We start from the raw sequence: 23,531 nt of genomic DNA, 5'->3' as shown, positions 1-23,531 counted from the left end.
TTTAACCTCATGTGGTTCTGCTGAACTTGCACGTGTGTGTGTGTGTGTGACTGGACTGGTCTGGTGCAACCCGCATCATCCTGCACCAGACGTTATGCCTCATTTCCAGGCAGGTCTGGAATTTGCAACTCTTCATCATATGTGACGAGAATGGATTGGTGCAACCCATCTTAATGTGCACCAGTCATTGTGCCTCACTTCCAGGGTGTTACAGTATTTACAGATCTTCATTTTAAAGACCTGAAGTGTCTGGTGCAACACATACCACAACACGCACCAGATGCTGTGCCCAGATTGCCTGGGCACGACCCTAATCATTGTGTACCGCTCGGGGTGCCTCCTCTTACAGTGAGGCTCGCCTGTGCTACTCCCCCTTCATTGGCTGTTCTCTTTTGACTATCATCACGGTGGACCAACTGCCCTCTTCACACCTAGCCCCTCCTGAAGACATTTTAGCACCAGGTAGTAGCAAAAGAGAGATGGACTGGGTGGAAGGAATGCTTCCGATACAGTCAGAAGCGGGTCAAAAGGCTGCATGACTGCATTGTGTTTTGAGATCTGTGTGTGAACTTCCCGATTAGCTGCTAACCTTCCCTTGTTTACATCTACCTTCTAATTAAAACTGTTGCAGATTCCCACCTTCTTACTGGGGACCCAGACTAAGGGGGTCATTATGATTGCGGATTTTCCGCATCCTCGGGGCCGGCGGAAGCCACCGCCGGCCCCGAGGATGCGGAAAATCCGCAGCGGACTGACCAAAGACCCACCGCCAGATTAGGATGGCTGGTGGGTCCTGGTTTCCGTCCGCAGCTTTTCCGCCGCGGTCGGATTACAACCGCGGCGGAAAAGCTCTAATATGGTGACGGTGTCTTCCAGACACCGTCCACCATATTAGGATGGCCAGTAAAGTATGCTTTTCCGCGGCGGGTTTTCCGCCGTGGAAAAGCATACAGAACTTCACTGCGGGGGCCCGTTGCGGGCCCCCTAGGTGAAGGGGGGGTGGGGGGTGCACATGGGGGGTACCTATGGTACCCCCCTGCATTTGCATGCAGAAAGCGGCAGGCACCGCGCGGTGCCTGCCTCTTTCTGCATGCAAATGCAATGCGTGCATTTTTAACATTGCCGCGGGTGCAGCTTGAAGCTGCACCCGCGGCAATGTTAAAAATAGAGGATGTGACCGCCAGGGTGGCGGTCACATCCTAATTGCACAGGAGGGAACTCCGCATGCCATGCGGAGGTTCCCTCCTGCTCTGGGGTCGCGGACGGACGCAAGTCCGTCCGCGATCCTAATCGACCCCCAAGTGTGACTTCGGCTCGCATGTGGCCCAGTGTCTGGGAGGCAGGGCTGGTTCTCTTCCATCGGGGGTATAGGACAATCAGGCTGAACTAGAGGGTGGAGGCAGGCTAGGGCCACAGAGTCGGCAGGGTGTTATCCATTGACCGGCAGGGTACTAGGAGCACCGCATTAGGGTGCTGAGTACATATGTGTGCGAGTGTGAAATGTACGGACTCGGCTGTTACGTATCACACAGTGTAGTGGTGCGGAGTGTGTGTGTGAGTAGGAGTGATAGTTGGTGGACCACCTGTGATTCACAACACTGGCTGGCGCTGCCACTTTATAAGTTGATTTTATGCTAAAAGCACAAAACATGTGACATTGGGTTTTATCCGCGTGGCTCTGGCCTTCATTGCTGCTAAAAAGTGTTCTTGCTTCATGTACATACATATCTTTGATATTGTTGCTACCCAGGGTGTACCCTATAACTGCGCTGGGCTGTATCATCAGCATTGCTAGGGTGTGGACAGTGTGTTGTACCGCATAAGAGTGGTCTCTCTCTCTCTGTGTGGGGGATGGGCGTTGTGAGATAAGGAATTATCCACAGAGTACATACTATTGATCACAACAATACGAGTGGGCCTAGTACTGCTAGCAATATTTCCAAATGTGTTTTATGACCTAAAAAATACATGATTTTCATGTTATAATGATTGAATACGTGTGTTGAATAGAAACGTTAATTTCATATATCCTGAGTGAAGTCTTGTTTCTGACGCTCGGTGTATTCATCCCGAGTGTCGGCTGAGCCTCTGCTCTACACATTGCTTCTGAAGTAAGCCTGATTGCTCAGCGCCAAGCACAGGTTATCCGGCGAGTGTAATCACCCATCCTTGACGGGGGCGGTAGGTTCTGCCTGGCTGGGGGCGTCCCTTCAGCCAACCAGAATGTGTTGATTCCATCAGTAAGTGATTTCCACTAAGAATCCATCCACTGAGGATGGAGGTTCCCTAACCAATGATGCGCATCGAAGGCCTCCAGGGCCCACGCCCAAAAGCCATGGTCACCCATCACTCTACGTCCTTATGACCCCTCCCTCCAATGTGCACCCAGGATGAGACCCAGGCGCAGATCTACAAAGGTTTTCTGTTCCTTTTTTATTGCAAACTGACACAAAATCCTTTTGGGGATTTAAAAACCAACACGAATTGGTATTTGTGTTGCTTTTGTAGAAGGCAGGCTCTCACTATAGTGCACTAAAATGAAGTACACTGCGCAGCGAGTCCAGCGGGTCCCTTACTGGTTTACAGAGGCAAAAGAGGATAATACTAACGCTCTCTTTTGTGGTAGTGTGGGCGAGCAGTCAGGCTTACCAGAGGGTAGTGCTAAGTATTAGTTGTACTCACAGAGGTAATAAATGAGACACACACTCAAGAATAAATCCGAGACCAATTTATAAAACTAACATTGATTTTTATCTAATTTTGCAGCCAAGAACTTCATTCTAAAGTAAGTACTTTTTAAATTATGATTTTTTAAAGTTCGCAAAATATATAACTGTTGTGCGCAATTACGCACAATAGAAGTCAATGGTAGAAAATAGGAAAAAGCATATCAAACGACACAGTGGGTTCTCAAGGTTCACCTTCTGGATTTAGGTAAGTAGGAGGGCCAGGTCCAATTGTTCCAGCAGCAGAAGGTCAGGGGCGTCTCAGATTCGACCGGGGGCAGTGTGCTGACGTCATTGGTAGCCGACATGTTACGAAGAAGAGGGTCCACCTAAAAACACGCTGCACAGAGGGACGTAAAGGTAAGTCCAGTGGTCCCTACTCAAGGGAACAGGTCGCAAGGGCCTCAGGACCATGGAAGCACAGCTGGTTCTTCGTTACCCAGGCCGGGCGGGCTGGGTGCAGAGCAGACATCTGATCTAGGATCACTTCCCACCACGGTGTCGAAAGTAAAAAACCTCGGGTGCTTCTAGACAGTGACCTGAAATATAAAGATCAAGTTAACAAGGTCACCTCAGCTTCCTTCGTCGCTCTCAGAGTGATAAAAAAATGGAGAAATTCATACCCTCTGATCTCTTAAAAACAGCGGTCATCGCTCTCATCTTGACGCGACTGGAATATTCTAACAGCCTTTATTTAGACCTTCAAAAGGGTCCACGAAAAATCTACAAACTCTCCAGAACTCTGCTGCAAGGTTGTTGCTGGAAATCCCTAAATTCTATTCAGCAAAAGCAGCCATCAGCAAACTACACCGGCTGCCAGTTAGACAAAGTATCATCTTTAAAGCTCCCTGTATGGCCTATAAGGCTCTTCATGGGCAGGGTCCCTCCTACTTGAAGGATACTCTGAGGTGGTACACGCCCGGCAGGAATGAGCGCTTCAGTTAAAAAATCTGGTGGTGCCATCCTTCAAACATGCCTCCTGGGGTGGTAGACGTTTCTTCAGGTCCACAGCTTTACTCTGGAACTGTCTTCCTTTTGAACTCAACCAGCTGCCTCCATTTCCATCTTCAGAAAGTCTCTTCTACTGCAATAGTATATTTGAGTTCCACTGTTCCTTGTCTCGCACAGCGCCATGACGCTTCCAGGTATTCTTTTGCGCTTAACAGATACTCCCATTCGTTCATTCATATGGCAGCGAAGCATCGTGCGTCCAGATGATCCTCGCAGGCAGGGGTAGGCAGGTTGCAGGGATGATTCCGGGACAGCTGGGACATTCGCAGAGTGGGGCGCAGGGGTCTCAAAGTCCTCAATGGGTGTCAGCCATCCTGGGTAGTTGGAGCCTGGTTTAAACTCTTTCTTCTAAGTCTTCAGTGTAGGGGATCCGGTACCACGGGTATTGGCATGGCGCTCCTCTATTCCAAGGGAGGTTCTCAGCAATTGGTTATTGATGGAAGCGCTCGGGGGTTCTTAGAGGCCTCACAGTTGCAGGGCGAGACAGCACACCACCATCGTTGAGTCCTGGAAGCAGCCAGAAGTGTTTGGCACCTATTTTCTGCATCAGGATTTCATGTCTCGCGTCAGCAGCTCTTTTTAGTCAATTGCTCTTCTTAGGTTCATCAAAGCTAAGTTCAGGGTCCAGGGATGCTACCTAAATACTACATTTAGGGGCGTTAAAGGGGGTGATGGGTAATTGCCAATGGGCTACCTACCTTTAGGGTGCCTACACGCTCTAATTGACCAATTCCTGTGGAAAGGGGCACTACCTAGCCGTGATAGGTTGATTTCCTACCATCACAAGATAGAGGAATTTGAAAAGTAGTGTCTACATCACCTGCCCACCTTAGAGGTAGTGTAGCTGAATGTGGGCGCACATCCTAATCTAACTAATTCTCCAGCCTGTCCTTCTTCCAAAAGAGGAGCAGAAAAGAGGGGTTGTCAGACTCCACTATCTGGAGATGCCTGGGTTGTATTTCAGAGACGTCATCGCCTTTGAACTTTCCCATCACGGCAGGCCCTCCCAGCCTGGAGGAGGTGTGAAGCACCCTCCCCCCACACTATTTCCCCCCAGAGCAGGCTTTGTGTCTCGCCTCTGAGAGCGCTGGGTCACTCAATGAGGTCAGAAAGATGTCTGGTGGTGGCAGGCAGGCTAAGACTAGTCAGAGACGACCCCAGTGACTGGTAGGTTTTCAGAGAGCCTTGTAAAGGGTCTCAGTGGTACATTTATTAATAAATCCCACACTGACATCAGTGAGGATTTGCTAAGACAAGATGTTTGGTCCAAACATCTTAGGGTACAGTGAAGGCACCGGGGAGCTAGGGAACCCGAAATGATGGGGGTCCAGCACGTGTACTCTCCGTGGCTTTCCTTTGCACTTTCAATATGCAAGAATGGACATAGATATTTTAGGGACATATCTGTACATGCAGATATGTCCATACATGGGATATAGTGCACCCTGCCGTAGGGCTATAAGGCCTGCTGTATACCTCATGCCATGTAGGGGGGCATGGCACACTGTGACTTTTCGGGTTTCTCTGTCCCAGAATCGTCCATGTAACCTGCCTGTCCTGTCTGCGAGGACCCTCTAAACGCACAATGCTTGGCTGCCCTATCTGCTCTGAACCCAGCCCTCCCGGCCTGGCTAATGATGAACCAGCTGTGCTCCTATGGTCCTGGGCCGCTTGCAACCTGCTCCCTTGAGTTGGACCCCCTGGACTTACCTGAAAGTCCCTTTGTGCATTGTGTTTTCAGATGGCCCCCCTTCTTCGTAACACGCCGGCTACCAATGACCTCAGCACCCTGCTCTTGGCGGAATCCAGGACGCTCCAGATCTTCTGTTGGTGGATCATTGGACCTGGCCCTGCTACTCACCTAAATCCAGAAGGTGAACCTCGAGAACTAACTGTGTGATTTTATAGGCTTTTTCCCATTTCCTCCCATTGACTGCTATTGGGCATAATTTACACAACAGGGATTTATTTTTCGAACTTTGAAAAATCATATCTTAAAAAGTACTTACCTCAGAATGAAGTTCTTGGTCTGAAAAACTGGATAAAAATCGATGTTATGTTTAGAAATTGATTTCGGATTTATTCAGTTGTGTGTCTCGTTTAATGCCTCTGAGGGCAACAACAAATGCTTAGCACTGCCCTCTGATGAGCCTAGCTGCTCGCCCACACTACAACAAATAGAGCGCTAGTATGATCTACTTTTGCCTCTGTATGCATATAAGGAATCCACTGGACTCCGGCACAGTGCACTAATACTCCAGGGTGATCACAGTGACACACATTCCATACAGGACCTTGGGGCATATTTACAAGAAATCTACACGGCACTACAAGCCATCTTGGTGCGCCGAGCTGCGTCATTAGGAGAGTGCCGGGATGCTTTGTATTTACAACAATACGACACATCCCTGTGTTTTCCTCTGCACTGGTGCACAATTGGCTTCCTAGTGCCAACGCAGGCCCCCTTGCCCCATGGTGCAAGGGTGTCTGTGTTGCAGGGATGATTGTTTTTGTGTAGCACGGGACCCCTTGCTGCACAAAAACAATCATTGATGGCCTTTCCCTCCTTCTATGTGGGCTGCAGAACGCAGCCCACATAAAAAGAGCCCAAAACAAGGAGAAAAAAAGATATTTCTCCTCGCGGCACAACTTAAACGCCTCCTGTGGGGAGGCGTTAGAATCTGACACATTCTCAGGTTTACGAAACCTTTTAAATCTGGGAGTGCATCAGGTTCCATGGATGTTGTGCGGGAACCCCCACAGCAACACGTGTGAACCTCCCCTTTCACGCCGAGTAAATCATGAAAGGGGCCCATATTTACAAGGCTGTAAAAACCCACACAGGGTGACTTTACGTGGCGGTGTAAATATTGGCAGGCACACGGCGCCACCCGTAAGTATAAAGAAGTGAGACTCCGGTGGTGCAAGGGGCTTGTAAATGTGCCCCACAGTGCCAACACAGCAGCCCTTTATCCAACCAAATCCAAACTAAAATGATGGCCAACAAATGTTCACCCCGCTCCCCATGATCAATACTAGGAACCTTGTCCGTGCCTCTTCTTAATGCATCCGCTGTGCCCTCAGTGTCTGTGCCAAGGTGGACTTTGGAGACAGAGCCAGAAGCCAATCCAAGGGTCCACTGAGGCCCAGGAGGGACCTGTGAGCTGCTTGTGATGCATGTTCTACTCACATTGTAAGGCACTGATCCGACCCAGGGTCCTTACACATCAGATCACACAAACGCGACTCTAGGGTGTACCATACATCCCCACAGAAGGCATGGCGCAGCGCCCCCTAACCAAAAACCACAGTTGTGAATCCCAAGCCCATGAGGTTGATGCACCCAAACACCGCAACATATCGGTATCAGCCAGTGACCCCACCAGTGGAGCCACGGTGGTGCCGTGCCTCAATGCCAATTGGTAAACCAACCTGACTCTTTTACAGCACACATCTCAGTCCCAGCATGCCCACCACATGAAACAAGGCATGTTTATGACACGTATAATCCCTTTCTATCACTCAGATGCACTTCTGCTTCCATTGTACATTTTAAATGCTATTTTTGTATTCTCTTCACTATTAAGTTTGCTAAGAGAGGCCTGAACGTGATTCTCATCAGCCGAACGCGGGAACTACTGGAAAAGGTGGCAGCAGAAATAGGTAAGAAGGGATTGGAGTAAAGGTAATGAGTAAACAAAAGATTGGGGTAAAGGCAAAGCGTAAAAAAAAGATGGGGGTAAAGGCAATGCATAAAAAAAAGATTGGGGTAAAGGCAATGGGTAAATAAAAGATTGGGGTAAAGGCAATGCATAAAAAAAAGATTGGGATATGGGCAAAGCGTAAAAAAAAGATGGGGGTAAAGGCAATGCATAAAAAAAAGATTGGGGTAAAGGCAATGGGTAAATAAAAGATTGGGGTAAAGGCAATGCATAAATAAAAGATTGGGGTAAAGGCAATGCATAAACAAAAGATTGGGGTAAAGGCAATGTGTGAACAAAAGTTTGGGATAAAGACATTGTGTGAAGAAAGGTTTGGGGGAAAAGTCAAATAAAATAATGGATTGGGGTAAAGGCAATGCGTAAAAAACAGATTGGGGAAATAGTAATATAAAACAATAGATTGGAGTAAAGGCAATGTGTATATAAAAGATCAGTGCAAATGTGAAGTGTAAAGTTGTTTTGTAATAAGGCAATGTGTAAAGAAAGGATTGGGGTACAGGTAATGTGTCGAGAAAGGATTGGAGAATAGTAAAATAAAACAATGGGTCGGCGTAAAGGCAATGCGTAAAAAACAGATTGGAGAAAAAGTCAAATAAAACAATGGACTAGGGTAAAGGCAATGTGTATATAAACGGTCAGGGCAAATGTGAGGTGTAAAGAAGTGTTGTAATAAGGCAATGTGTACAGACAGGATTGGGGTACAGGTAATGTGTGGAGAAAGGATTGGAGAATAGTAAAATAAAACAATGGATGGGGTAAAGACAATGTGTGCGTAAAGGATAGGCTTAATATGTAGTGTAAAGTAGTATTGTAATAAGGCAATGAGTAAAGAAAGGGTTGTGGTAAAGGCAAAGCATAAGGAATACATTGGCATACAGGCAATGTGTAAAGCAGCGCTGAGCAAAGGCAATACTCAAAGGATTGGCTGAAACAAAGGCAACAAGTGTAGGGTTAGGATAAAGGCAATGGATAAAAAATGCAATGGAGTAAGGGAATTTGTGAATAAATGACTGGGCCAATGGCAAAGGGTAAAAAAATACAGTAGTAAAAAATCAATGTGCAAAGAAAATAGGGGGTGAAAGCAATGTGTTAAGAAAGGTGGGGGTGTAGACAATGTATGAATACAGAACTGAAATAAAGCCATTGATAAAGAATACATTGGTGTAAAGGCAATGTATAAATTAGTGCTGAGACAGGGACAATGTGTAAAGGAATGGCTGGTGTTAAGAAACATGCAAAGTAATGCTAGGATAAAAGCAATGCACAAAGAAAGGGTTGGAGTAAAGCTGTGTGTAAAGTATGCATTGGCGTAAAGGCAATGTGTAAAGAATGGACGGGTAAAACCAATTTGTTAAGAAAGGTTTAGGGTAAAGACAATGTGTAAATAAAGGACTGGAATAAACACAAATTGTAAAGAATACATTGGTGCAAAGGCAATGTGTAAAGCAGCGCTGAAGCTAAGGCAATGTGTAAAGGACTAATTAGTGTAAAGGCAATGTGTAAAGAACTGCTAAGGCAAAGGGAGTGTATAAAGCAGCACTGAGACAAAGGGAATATGTAAATCAGTGCTGAGACAAAGACAACGTGTAAAGGAAATGTCTTAAGCAGTACTGAGGCAAACGGGAGTATATAAAGCAGCACTGAGACAAAAGGAATGTGAAAAGCAGTGCTGAGACTAAGGCAATGTGTAAATAAAGGACTGGAATAAACAGAATATGAAAAGAATACATTGATGCAAAGGCAACGTGTACAGCTGTACTGAGACAAAGGGAATGTGTAAAGGGATAATTAGTTTAAATGCAATGTATGAAGCAGTACTGAGACTAAGTCAATGTGTAAAGCAATACTGAGACAGAGAGAGTGTATAAAGCAATACTGAGACTAAGGCAATGTGTAAAGCAGTGGTGAGACAAAGGCAATGTGTAAAGGAATAATTGATGTAAACACAATGTGTAAAGCAGTACTGAAACAAAGGGCATGCATAAAGCAATACTCAGCCAAAGGGAATGTGTAAATCAGTGCTGAGACAAAGGCAACGTGTAAAGCAGTGCTGAGACAAAGGGAATGTGTAAAGGAATAATTAGGGTAAAGGCAATGTGTAAAGCAGTGCTGAGACAAAGGCAATGCGTACAGTAATAGTTCTTGTAAAGGCAATGTGTAAAGCAGTGCTGAGACAAAGGGAATGTATAAAGCAGTACTGAGACTAAGTCAATGTGTAAAGCAATACTGAGACAGAGAGAGTGTATAAAGCAATACTGAGACTAAGGCAATGTGTAAAGCAGTGGTGAGACAAAGGCAATGTGTAAAGGAATAATTGATGTAAACACAATGTGTAAAGCAGTACTGAGACAAAGATGAGAGTGTATAAAGCAGTACTGAAACAAAGGGCATGCATAAAGCAATACTGAGCCAAAGGGAATGTGTAAATCAGTACTGAGACAAAGGAAATGTGTAAAGGAATAATTATTGTAAAGGCAATGTGGAAAGCAGTACTGAGACAAAGATGAGAGTGTATAAAGCAGTACTGAGACTAAGGCACCCTCCACCTGAGACATGACGGCTCTCCCACCCTCCACCTGAGACACGATGGCTCTCCATCCCTCCACCTGAGACATGACGGCTCTCCCACCCTCCACCTGAGACATGCTGGCTCTCCATCCCTCCACCTGAGACATGCTGGCTCTCCCACCCTCCAACTGAGACATGATGGTTCTCCCACCCTCCACCTGAGACATGCTGGCTCTCCATCCCTCCACCTGAGACATGACGGCTCTCCCAACCTCCACCTGAGACATGATAGCTCTCCCACCCTCCACCTGAGACATGATGGCTCTCCATCCCTCCACCTGAGACATGATGGCTCTCCCACCCTCCACCTGAGACATGATAGCTCTCCCACCCTCCACCTGAGACATGATAGCTCTCCCACCCTGAACCTGAGACATGATGGCTCTCCCACCCTCCACCTGAGACATGATGGCTCTCCCACCCTCCACCTGAGACATGATAGCTCTCCCACCCTCCACCTGAGACATGCTGGCTCTCCATCCCTCCACCTGAGACATGACGGCTCTCCCACCCTCCACCTGAGACATGCTGGCTCTCCATCCCTCCACCTGAGACATGATAGCTCTCCCACCCTCCAACTGAGACATGATGGTTCTCCCACCCTCCACCTGAGACATGCTGGCTCTCCATCCCTCCACCTGAGACATGACGGCTCTCCCAACCTCCACCTGAGACATGATAGCTCTCCCACCCTCCACCTGAGACATGATGGCTCTCCATCCCTCCACCTGAGACATGATGGCTCTCCCACCCTCCACCTGAGACATGATAGCTCTCCCACCCTCCACCTGAGACATGATAGCTCTCCCACCCTGAACCTGAGACATGATGGCTCTCCCACCCTCCACCTGAGACATGATGGCTCTCCCACCCTCCACCTGAGACATGACGGCTCTCCCACCCTCAACCTGAGACATGGTAGCTCTCCCACCCTCCACCTGAGACATGATAGCTCTCCCACCCTCCACCTGAGACATGGCGGCTCTCCCACCCTCCACCTGTCAGGTGTGCTTCACTTAATGAGTGTAAAGGCACACGGGACCCCAGGGTGGGGCATGTGTGTGGTTGAAAATAACATACCAGCACACAGTCAAACGCTAAAGAACAATCTTTGTTTTACAGAAGAGACGTATGGTTGCAAAACCAGGATCATACAGGCGGATTTCTGCAAAGGACGCGAAATCTATGAACCAATCAAATCCGGCCTGAAGGACCTCAACATTGGAATATTGGGTAATTTCTAATGTGTTCATCTCTGCGTAAACCCAATGCACATTCATAGTAAAGCTGGCAGTCATTCTAACTGGCATGTGGTGGGCAAAGGTTCCAACCATTCCTGACACACATCCAAGGAGGGAAGCAGCAGTGGGGGGTGTGTCATGTTTTCACAATGTTTTGATCTCCCTACTCACCACCCTGACCAAAAGAACCAGACCACACATGACCCACACATCTCTCCCAAACCTGGAGTATTGGGAACGTAGCAAACCTGTCCAAAAATGTACACGTATTTCAAAGGCATACATTTGAGTAGAGATGTAATAAATTAGAAATTTGGGAAAAGAATACAAAATTATGCATAATTACAATGAATGCAAATCCATCATTTAGTGCTTTGTGGTGCAATGCCTGCAGCATTCGGTCTGTTGTCACAATTGTGTCAGCAGGACCAGCGCTTAATTTGAAATGAAATATGTGCCAGAGCCCTCGTCAGGTGGCCACAACAGCTTAAACCACCCATTGCCCCTGTCAGCGCTGCCCTCGACAAAACTTACGCAAATATTCACCAAAATACTCCTCCTACAAGCGTGCTAATTCAGACTATTCCATGCCTCCAAAGCTATAAGATTAGCTTGGGCGGCAGGAGTTAATCATCTTTAATGTATGTTGAATTAATAAACAGCTGTTGTTCGCTAATCCCTAAATTACACAGACAGCGCCACCATGTGGCAGACTGTAATAGGTGCCGGCGTTGACAATTACTTTCCGGGGTCGAGCACTGGAAACCACCTGCTGAAATTAAGCACTGGCAGGACCCCTGCAAAGATGTTGGAGGCACAGATCACATACACCCACTCCTCTTGACATCGTGTTTCGGGAAATCCATGATTCTTGCCTTCTCACTCTGCAAAATGCAGTGTTGCTTGTTAGGGTTGCCCCAACAGCCCCACAATAGCTGCAGTGTTGAGTTATATTTCATATCCCTCTGCAGCTGAGTTTAAACTCTACACCTGACCCCAAACTGTCTCCTCCCAGTGCAGCCCATGCCTGGCTCTTGGTAGCAATAAAATACTGACAATCTCTATGGATTTGCATTTGTAATTGGGCGTGATGGGGCCCCTGAATGCATTCACTTATTCTTGCATAAAGAGGGCTCACTCCATGCATCTTTATGGTCATGTATGCTCACTTCATGCTCCTTCATGGCCATGTCCATTCACTTCATGCATCTTCACAGTCGTATCTGCTCACGTCATGCATCTTCACAGTCGTATCTGCTCACTTCATGCATCTTCATGGTCATGTCTGCTCACTTCATGCTTCTTTATGGTCATGTCAGCTCACTTCGTGTCTTTTCATGGTAGTGTCTGCTCTCTCCGTGCATCTTCATGGTCATGCTTCCTCACTCCATGCATCTTCACTGTCATGTCTGCTCACGTCCTGCATCTTCATGGTTTTGTCTGCTCACTCCATGCATCTTCATGGACATGTCTGCTCACTCCATGCATCTTCATGGTCATGTCTGCTCACTATATGCATCTTCATGGTCATGTCTGCTCACTCCATGCATCTTCATGGTCATGTCTGCTCACTTCCTGCATCTTCATGGTCATGTCTGCTCACTCCATGCATCTTCATGGTCATGTCTGCTCACTTCCTGCATCTTCATGGTCATGTCTGCTCACTCCATGCATCTTCATGGTCATGTCTGCTCACTTCCTGCATCTTCATGGTCATGTCTGCTCACTTCATGCCTTTTCATGGTAGTGTCTGCTCACTTCCTGCATCTTCGTGGTCATGTCTGCTCACTTCATGCTCCTTCATGGTCATGTCAGCTCACTTCCTGCATCTTCATGGACATGTCTGCTCACTTCATGCTCCTTTATGGTCATGTCTGCCCACTTCATGCTCCTTCATGGTCATGTCTGCTCACTTCATGCCTTTTCATGGTAGTGTCTGCTCACTTCCTGCATCTTCGATGCCATGTCTGCTCACTTCATGCTCCTTTATGGTCATGTCTGCTCACTTCATGTGGAGAAGCGTGGCTCAATGGTTAGAGCGGCAGATCCTGATGCAAAGGTCTAGCCGGGGACCAGGGTTCAATCCCCGCCTCGGCAGCTCTTGGACTCAATTTCCCCGGACCTGATAGTTCTCGCCTCGGTGCCTCGTCTAATCACGGGTCCCACTCTGGGCAATAGCTTACTTAATCTCCACAACGGCCCCAGCAGCGCTTGGATGCCTGGCTTTACCTTGGGGGTGCCCAGGAGTGGACATTTCACAGGAAAGCCAGGAAGGGTTCCACAGCGGTATGAATACAGCTCTACGAGACCTCAGGGTAGAAGTGCGCTATATAAATACAAACACATTTAAATTTACATTCTTCATGGTCATGTCCGCTCACTTCATGCTTCTTCATGGTCATGTCTGCTCACTTCATGCTTCTTTATGGTCATGTCTGCTCACTTCATATTTCTTTATGGTCATGTCTGCTCACTTCATGCTTCTTCATGGTCATGTCTGCTCACTTCATGCTTCTTTATGGTCATGTCTGCTCACTTCATGCTTCTTTATGGTCATGTATGCTCACTTCATGCTTCTTTATGGTCATGTATGCTCACTTCATGCTTCTTTATGGTCATGTCTGCTCACTTCATGCATCTTCATGGTCATGTCTGCTCACTTCATGCTTCTTCATGGTCATGTCTGCTCACTTCATGCCTTTTCATGGTAGTGTCTGCTCACTTCATTCATGTTCAATCAATCAGGGCTCTTGTAGAGCGCGGCTAACCTTCTGTTAGGGTCTCAAGGCGCTAGGGATGGTTCTGTAGTTCAGTCAATAAGCCAGGGCACCCTTTCACCATCCCCTCCATCTTACACTGTTATTGTCTGGATCAAAAGTACCTCAAACACCAGGTTTATTAGTTTATGTAGATGTATTATTAATGTCATATTATTAGCGATAATAGGTGTACATATCATTATGGATATCTGGGGCTGTATTATGGATGGTGCAACAGGCATTTGCGCCTACTTTGCGCACCCCCGGGGCACTTTGGTGTTATAGAAGGGGACGCAGATGCTTGTGCGTCCCCTTCTATAATACGGATTGTACTAGCGCACTTAAAGCGCCAGCACTATCAACAGAGGGTGTTCCCTCATATGCATGGGGAGAGCCCTATGCAAATGAGGGAATTCCTTTGACTCTGCTCCTGCGCCATATTACAGACGTGGGCGCAGAGTCAAAGAAGCCCACATTTAAAAAGTGGCGCACTGTCAGTGTGCCTTCTGACAGCAGCCCTCTGCAGCCGAGTTTGCAGCTGCCCTAGGGGCAGCACATATACCATCATGGGGCGCATTATCACCGTTTGCGCCAGGCGCACCTTTTGCATGGTGTGCAGGCGCAAAGAGTGATAATGTGTAATACGGCCCTGGTGGTTCAATAAAATAAATTCTTGCTTTCACAAATATCCGATGCTGCTTTTGACACTGGTTTGCTCGCATGAAATGGTTCCACCCCAGAGAACAATGGTGACCACAGACCAGGATCTGCGCCATCCACAGATGGAAACCTAGCGATATAATCCCGCCCCCTGCTGACTGTGGCTTCTCTGATTGGAAATGACCCCAGTAGATTTTAACTTTTGCATTGTTTTAGTCTTTCTTGCCGACCTGCATAGGTTCAATGATGGAGCCTATATCATCATTTTAATCAAGATAAGCTCTTTATTTTGACTCTGGTAACTAACGAAAATAAAATAAAAATTGACAAATACAATAGGACTCCCTTTTCTAAGAAAGCGCTTTCAATAGGTCGGGCATGTAACTGAAAATGCAAGCCAGATCTATTGGCTTCAGCAATGCGAGTTTATTTTTCACACTTAGTCACACTAATTACGGCTCTCGTATTCTGCAGCTGCCAAAGACATGAGATTTCAATAAACAGAAAAAACACAAACAACTCCCAGTCAAATGTAGCATTCAGACTTGTGAAAAGCTGCACTTTTTATATGAAGGCCATAGTACCTTCAGCCGTAACTAGAGGACCCTCAGATGAGGCATGGGTTCTTGAGGCAGTAGGCTGTAGTACCTAAGGCCATCACTAGAGGTGCTTGAGTGAAACACAGGTCCTTTCTAAAGCAGGCTGTAGTACCTTAGGCCATCACTAGAGGCGCTTGAGTGAAACACAAGTCCTTTCTGAAGCAGGCTGCAGTACCTTAGGCCATCACTAGAGGTGCTTGAGTGAAACACAAGTCCTTTCTGAAGCAGGCTGCAGTACCTTAGGCCATCATTAGAGGTGCTTGAGGGAAACACAAGTCCTTTTTGAAGCAGGCTGCAGTACCTTATGTCATTTCTAGAGGTCTTTTGAGTCGGACTAGCCCTTGCTGTAGCAGGCTGCAGTACCTTAGGCAGTCACTAGAGGTCCCTCGAGTCAGACAAGCCCTTGCTTTAGAATGCTGCAGTGTCTTTAGACCGTTGCTAGTTGCCCCAGTTGTGTCCACCACCGCCTGTTCAATCTCCGGATACCAGAGTATTAAGACCAGAGCAGACACCCTTGAATGTCTCATAGTGACAGTGAGACGAAACAATGGCAAAGAAAACTGATTTTGCATGAATTTTGATCATGAGCATTGCTTGCCAGGACTCTTTCAGTAACACAGCCCTTGGGGCGTGTGCTCTCACCGGGCCCCTTGGTATGACATAAGCAGCAGCAGATGCTTGTGGGGCCCCTTCTGTAATACTGATGCTGCTGACGCACATGTAGCACCTGCGCTATCTTGTTCCCTCATTTGCATGGGGGCGTGGTCACAGGCAAAGGAGGGAATCGCTTTGCCTCTGTGCCACAGTAAAGACACAAGTGCAGAGGCAAACAGGCCCTAAGGAGGTGCACTGTCAGTGCGGCCCTCCTAGACCCCCAACCGTCCGCACACCCACCACCACACCATCCCTGTGGGCAGCCCTCTGGAGATGAGATGGATGATGCTGCTGTGATGGGGGAGAGAGGAGCTTGGAAAAAGAAAGGAAGAGGGAATAGGAAGGGGGCACCCAGGAGCAGCGATGGAAATGAGGACTACTTGAAGCCTTGTGGCCTCCCACCTGGTGAAACAGTGGTGGGACAATGTAACCTTCAACGAAATGCTATGGGCTGGAAAGACAGCCCAACCAACCAATGACAAAACATGAAAACCACCTGAAAGCCAATGGCTGAAGAGGGCTGAACCAACACCTACTCTCTTTGTGCCACTTCTACTTCATGCTTCTTTTATGCTCTTTTTTAAAGTATTGGTAACACGAGGTCGCCCAGGCACAACAGCTGTCAATAGCAAGACCTAAAGAGTGAAGCTTCTGTGGAATAATTGTACTTTCCACAACTGACATCATGTTTTTCCCCCATTACAGTGAACAACGTCGGGATGCTTCCTGGGCCAAAAATCTTTCGTTTCCTGGACCCGGAGGACATCGAAGAGGTTGGTCAGGGGGCCGTCGGGTGGGAGAAGGGGTGGTATGAAAAAGTGGGGTGCTGGGGGGCTAGCAACCTACACCAGTCCCGCTGTGTTGGTGGTGGCAATCTGTTGGGCACAATGATGGCCATTCACCCTTAGACCTCAAACTGTAGTGGTCGGGGAGTGAGGTGTTCGAGGAGTAGCTGAGCAATGACCTGCATGTATAGGTTTGGGGGTAAGCTGCAGGTGAATGCATAGTGTGTTCCGCAGTGTTTAGAAGACATTCTTGTTTTAGAAGGTTTGTTATGCACAACCCACCCACTCCCTATATGCTGCGTGTGCTGACCAGGTCGGACCCCTCCATGTGAGGTGGTAGTGGGTGATATCATACAGTAGGGGGCGATATGGAGGCCAGAGAGCTGTAAACGCTTTCAGCTGTAGGGGGTGGGCCATGACCTCATCTACACACGTGTGATCGCGTCCTCAGAAGAAGGTGGTTGAGGGATTGAAATGACTATAGGGCTAAGAGTCGCGGTAAGTCCTCGAATGGGTGTTCCCTACACCCCAAGTAATGGTGCGTGCCTACTCTGTTCCTAATTAACTAGAAACCAACCTCCTGGGAAGGTCCCAGTTATCGCGGGACTGACTGCAGGCCCTGTCCACAAAACCATCTTATTTAAGATTATGATAATATCCTTTGTCTTACGTTAAATACAGGTTTCACTGAAGAATCAAAACTCTTTCCTTCCCTTCTGGAAAGGAGTTTGCAAGAAGTTTAAAGGTAGTAGTAGTTGCATTATACACCTTTAAATGGTGTACGCGTGACATCTAAGCTGATTATATGTTTGATCCCTCCATAGACTATATCAAGAGAGGTCCTTCTTACCTGTCAAAGTTCTCCCACTCAGGTGCCTCTGTAGAGGATCAGCCTTCAGCATCACTCTGGCATCGATGAAGAGGATCCACACACAACCTTTCAACCTATAGTAGTTACTCATTAATCTGCGTGTAGTGACTACCGTACACTGTAGAATGTGTACTATGGATAGTAGCAACTAAATGAGGTAAGACGTCAAGTAATGTTCACAGCACACCACTCATCACAATCTGTAACAAACAATAATTTTCACAAAACATAAGAAAATCCATTGGGCTCTTGATGAATCCTTCTTTCTTTTCATTTATTCTCTCAACTCCAATCCCTTATGCCAAAGCGTTTCACCGCGGTTAAGGCTTCCTCAGGGCTCAACTATGCATCTTGATACATCCTTGGGAATTCACAGTTCACTTCAAGTTAAGGAACTTTGGAGTTTTCATCATTTCCAAAATAGTGTCAGTCAGTATCTGCAAGCACAAGTTGGAGCATGCGGTGAAGGTTTACTATTTCTGCCACCGTACTTTGCTGAATATCTACGAATTCCCAAGGAAGTATCAAGACGCATAGTTGAGCCCTGAGGAAGCCGGTGGGTTACCTTAACCGCGGCGAAACACGTTGGCATAAGGGATTGGAGTTGAGAGAATAAATTAAAAGAAAGAAGGATTCATCAGGAGCCCAATGGATTGTCTTATGTTACAGATTGTGATAAGTGGTGTGCTGTGAACATTACTTGAAATATTGCTCAATCTTAGGATTGTATAGAGAGAAGTGGGGTGTTCTCTTCTCCCGTTTGGTTTGCAAGCACCCAAGGGAATTACATTGAGGATTTACAAATGAGTGTATTCCTATATGAGCGCTAGAGATCTCCTGAAACACCCAACGTTAGTAATAAATGAGGTAAGACTCTCCCTTCTCAGTCTGCCTGTGCCCATCTCTCCTACACTCATGCTTGTATATTTATGGGTGGTACGTCTAACGTACAAGTCTCATCACAAGGGCAGTGGACCACCCCACACCAGACCAAGCATGGAGGTGGGCTCCTGCAGGCTCCGTAGAAGGAGGACAGGTCAAGCGTTAGGAAGTTGAGGTACCTGGAGGGAGGCAGCGACAACATGAATCATGAGAGCCTTGTGGAAGGGATAGGCTGGTTTGCTTGGGAGGAATGCCCAGTTCAGGGGGCACACCTCGCCCCAAGCCCCTGCTGGGACAAGACGGTCCCATTGACGTACCTCTGCTGGCGCTGAGAGGTGATGGAGCTGTCGTCTTTCCAATGTGGCATATTAATCTGGCACGCAATGGCCATGAGTCCCAGGACTGTACTGATACCCCTCAGGGTCCCAGGGTGCTCCCTCACACACAAGGGTAAAGTTCTTTATCTTTGTTTTTTTTGCAGAAGATTCCAGATGTCATCAATTGCAACATCCTGTCGATGTTCAAGGTAAGTACCTCCGGTGAGGGTTCACCTCACGCAACCTTAGGGTGCGTGGTACTGGCCTATGTACTCAACGCACATTGAATGTGTGAGAACTTCTCCTTCATATGGCCTATAGAAGACTGAAACCAAGGACCAGGTCTCTGGGTTAGGAATGCAATGCATAATGTTCGCAGTAACGCCTACCTGTATACCGCCCATTTGTGAGCCTCCTCTCCATAGGATGGTAGGGAGCCTGTGTCCCACCAAGGAAGGTGTCTTCCAAAACCTAGTGTATTCTATCCATCACCTGTGCCTATGGCAGCCTCTGCTCCTGTAGAAGGCCAATGCAGAGCCTGACCCAAGGCTGTAGCAATCAGCCCATCATACACCACGGCGAGTGCCAGGAAGGCACCAGATCCAGGCTCCTTGGAGGTCTCCTCCAAATCCTCAGGGACTCTGTAAATGAGTAAATGAGTTCCTTGTAGATCCATGTACGTCATTGTACTTCTTGTGCATCTGTTGAATATCTGGGGTGTACTCGGCCCTCCTGGGCCTACAGTGGACACCCCGGCTTACAGGAGACAGGATGTGTGTCTTCCTTCTCTAGTCCCCAAGACCCAAACTGTGAACTTAGCACCCTCCACCCCACCCTACTCAGCTATTACTAACCTCACCCCACCCTACTCAGTGTATTACTAACCTCTCTGCTCTGCTTTTCAGATGACGCAGATTGTGCTCCCCGGGATGCTGGAAAGGTAAGCCGCAGACCTGGAAGGGTGCCTTGAAATGAACAATCACCCGGGGGGATGTAGGCGCTAAGCAGAAACCGACAGGCTGAGAAGATCCAGAAAAGGGCAGAATTATTTGTAAAAAAAACAAGTTTTTAGATCTTTCCTAAACTCTAGTATGTTTCTTTTGAATTTTAGTTCTGTTGGAAAAGAATTCCATAGTCTTGATGTGCATAGGATGAAGCCTCTCCCCTCCCAGTTGACTTTCTTAAATCTGGGGATTACCAGGTTTCCTCTTGTGGATGAGCGCAGTGAGCGCGCTGGGATATATCGATGAAAATGCCGTATAAAGTAATCCGGGCCGACAGCATGCTGTGCCCTGAGGCAATGCAGAGGGCCTTAAACTGTGTACGTTTATCAATGGGGAGCCAGTGCTGTTGGAGGAGTGCTTGAGAAACAGAGGTATGTTTTGGATGCCCAGCAGTAGCCTAGCTGGGGCGTTCTGTAGTGTTTGTAACTCATTTAGAAAAAGTTTTTAAATGTTGATAAAAGTGCATTGCCATAGTCTGTTTTTACAAAATCAGAGTTGTGACTACCCTCTTATGCAGGATAGATGGAATGAAAGGTAATACTTTCCTTAAGGTTTTCAAAATTAGGAAATACAAAAAAGTGATATGATGTATTTGTCCTTTAAAAGATAACCGTATCAATAATCCCCCCAAGGTTGTTTGCCTTTTCCCTGGGGGTAGGCAGACTCCCCAGTTCCTGGGGCCACCACTTGTTTGACCAGCAAGAAGGGTTGTTGCCAAAGAGTAGAACCTCTGTTTTAGAGGTGTTTAATTTCAAGCAGTTGTTGCTCGTTCAGTTATCGATAAACAGCCGTGGATCCAGGATCATTGGTTATGGCGACAGCGATTTGCGTGTCATCCGCATATGAAACCAGGAAAAACCAAAGTTTTAATTAAGGCTGCAAGTGGAGTAACATAAAGATTGAACAAGGTGGGGCTCAGGGATGAACCCTGAGGGACTCCACAGGGTAATGAAAATGCTGGTGAAGTGAAATCACCTGAAGAGACTGTTTGAATGCGGTCGGTCAGAAAAGAAGTCAGGAACTTGAGTGCGAGACCTTTGAGCCCAATTTTTATTTTACGGAGTTTTATAAAGCGCAAACTTGACCCGAAGGTATCGGGTATCAGAACGCTTTACATAGCATCAGTTGCGTTACATGAGGACATATTCATTTTTGGCAGGCATGGAGAGATTAAGTGATTTGCCCAGAATCACAGGATGTTCAGCGTCGTTGCAGAGACTCGAACCCAGTTCCCCAGATTCGAGATTGACTGACTTAGCCGTTAGGCCAACTCCTCTCCCCAATTGATTCAAGGCGATCAATGAGAAGAGCATGGTTGACCGTATCAAAGGCGGTGGATAGAGCTAGAAGGACCAGGGCCGCATTTCTCGCACTATCTATCATTTTCCAAATTTCATCCGTGGCTGTAATCAGTGCCAATTTGGTACTGTGGTGACTTCAAAAACCGAACTGTGTAGAATACACTCTTGTTTTTTTCTAAAGAGATGGTCAATTCATTATTGCGATTTTCTCAACCAGTTGGCAGGACATGGTAATCGAGTTATTGGACGATAGTTGTTGGAGTCACCAGTGTCTAAATTAGCCTTTTTTTTAAATAATGGCAGAATAGACCCTACCTTCCAATCTTTCGGAAAAGAACCTACTTTGAAGAGATTGCTAAAGAAGGCCGTGAGGCGTGTGGCTATCACCGCTGGGGCTAAGAGAATTGTTCTGGCCAATCAAGGGTCCTGTGGTGAACCTGATTTGATCTGCATCAGTATTCTTTGCTGGTGGTCAGCGGTCCAAAGTGGGATACAGCACTGATGTTGTGTGTGTCTTTTGGAGATCCAGAATCGGAGTCAGCCGTTTTACTTGCGTTTATAGACAGACTTAACTTTATCCTGAAAAGGAAGTGTTAGTTTGTTACAGAATTGTTTAATATTTGGGTTTTTAGGATCAGGAAGTTTTGATAGTGTTTTAACTGTTGTGAATAGTTCCTTGGAAGGGTTCACTGCTCCTTCTATTATTGTTGCAAAATAGTTCTTTTTCGCAATTAAAATGATCTTTTTGTAAGTCTGCGGATCGCTTGAGTAAAGGTCTTTGCTGGTTTAAGCTGAGATCTCCGCCTGCGTCCAGACCCCCTACAGTCCGGCTTTTTGTTCCTGAGAACGTCGTTGAACCAGGGTTTGGAGGGATACATTTTATGATTAAGAGATTTTTTTTTGCTGGCTGGGTTAACGACAGGTCCAGCCAATGATGGTAGCAACCAATGGCTGTGTCCAAATCAGAGGAGACCAGTGGAGTTGATTGGACAAGGGAGGCGTTGAGCTGCTCAGCGTCAATAGCACTCCGAGTAGTATTCCCTCATTGTGGGTGAATTCTTTCTACCTCAGGTAGCCCATATATCTCAAACAGAATGGCTTTGTGGTCAGACCAGGTCAGAGGGAGTGAGGATACCCAGTGGAGCTCTTGATTATCCGTGAAAAGGCCATCCAGCTTTGTGTGAGGACCCGTCAATGATCTGTGTTGGACCTGCACCCGCCATGTGATCCAGTAGATTTATTGAGTCTGGATCAAGTGAATTCTCCTTATGGAAATTAAAGCAGAGAGGGCGGAGGAAGAGCTAGCTGAGGGTTCCAGGGTGTTCTTTATTTGAAAAAGAATAAAATAAGTTGATATGTGGAAAGTCATGTACCGTGCTTTCACCACTATCCCATGTGCATGGTGACAGCTCTCTTTTTACACGTACCTGTCACTGCACTTTGCAATGAATGTTTAAAGTTTGGGGTGCTTGACAGGTGACCTGCTATCAATACTGACTTGTAAGAAAAGGGGGCTACTGGATCAAAGCGGGTTACACCCTTTTTGTGACTGGGGTGAGTGTCTGAAAAGTTTCAGGGCTCCGTCCATCATCTCCTTGTGTTTGCTTTGTTCGCCCTAAGTTGGCAGGGTATGCCCAGACGAGGGTCCCTTGCTCACTTTGCCACTGGATTCAAGCTAGCCTGGCTAATGAAGGGTATTACCCCGAAACCAGCCCCAAGATGCTTGTTTATGATTCAGAGAAGACATGGCTTGGCAGTTTGGGCTGGACTGATCCCGTGAGGCACAGGGTCAAGACTGATTTGCATAAAGATGGGTCTGAACTGAGGAGGCAGAGTGAGCAAAAGAATGATGATGGATTCAAACCAGATCAGTGACTGGGGGTGAGTGTCTGAAAAGTTTCAGCGCTCCGTCCATCATGTCCTTCAATCAAATGTAAATGTAAATGTATTTGAGCTTATATAGCGCACAGCTACCCGCAGTGGGTTTCCCGGCGCTTGCTTAGGGAACCCGTCCTGGTATTCCCCTGTGAGATAACCCCGGCAGGGTATCCACAAGGTGAAAGCCAGGCATCCCGCCGCGAGGGGCCGTTGTGGAGATTAAGCAAGCTATTGCCCAGAGTCGCAGAGTGTGAACCCGTGAGTCGAGAAGGCACCGGAGCGAAAATTATCGAGTCCGTGGAATTTTTGAGCCCAAGACCCGCCGAGGCGGGGAATTGAACCCTGGTCCAGGACCGATCTCAGCTTCCGGGTCTACCGCCTCTAACCCCTGAGCCACACTTCTCCACAACAATCAAGCAGCATTTATTAAGGGCGCTACTCACCCATGAGTGTCTCAAGGCCTTGGGGGGGGGGGTGGTGGTCGCAGATCCGTTAGCCAAAGAGCTAGGTCTTGAGGGTCTTCCTGAAGGAGTTCAGGGAGTGGGCGAGTTGG

General features: G+C 47.2%; 1 protein-coding gene across 2 annotated transcripts in view; it reads left to right on the top strand.

Annotated features, from left to right (window-relative positions):
- The window catches only part of LOC147678785 (very-long-chain 3-oxoacyl-CoA reductase-like), a 73,751-nt gene that overhangs the window by 13,155 nt on the left and 37,065 nt on the right, over positions 1 to 23,531 (top strand). For both annotated transcript variants that reach the window (XM_086946239.1, XM_086946240.1), the window contains 5 exons: positions 7,325 to 7,400; positions 11,150 to 11,260; positions 16,646 to 16,713; positions 18,960 to 19,004; positions 19,701 to 19,735. In XM_086946239.1, the coding sequence (XP_086802365.1) occupies positions 7,325 to 7,400; positions 11,150 to 11,260; positions 16,646 to 16,713; positions 18,960 to 19,004; positions 19,701 to 19,735 (335 nt within the window). The remainder of the gene's footprint in view (positions 1 to 7,324; positions 7,401 to 11,149; positions 11,261 to 16,645; positions 16,714 to 18,959; positions 19,005 to 19,700; positions 19,736 to 23,531) is intronic.

Source organism: Lissotriton vulgaris, chromosome 12 (genome assembly GCF_964263255.1).
Source record: "Lissotriton vulgaris chromosome 12, aLisVul1.2, whole genome shotgun sequence".
In the NCBI taxonomy this organism is placed as follows: Eukaryota; Metazoa; Chordata; class Amphibia; order Caudata; family Salamandridae; genus Lissotriton; species Lissotriton vulgaris.
The sequence above is the reverse complement of the archived record's forward strand: the minus strand, read 5'-3'. Positions and strand labels throughout refer to the sequence as shown.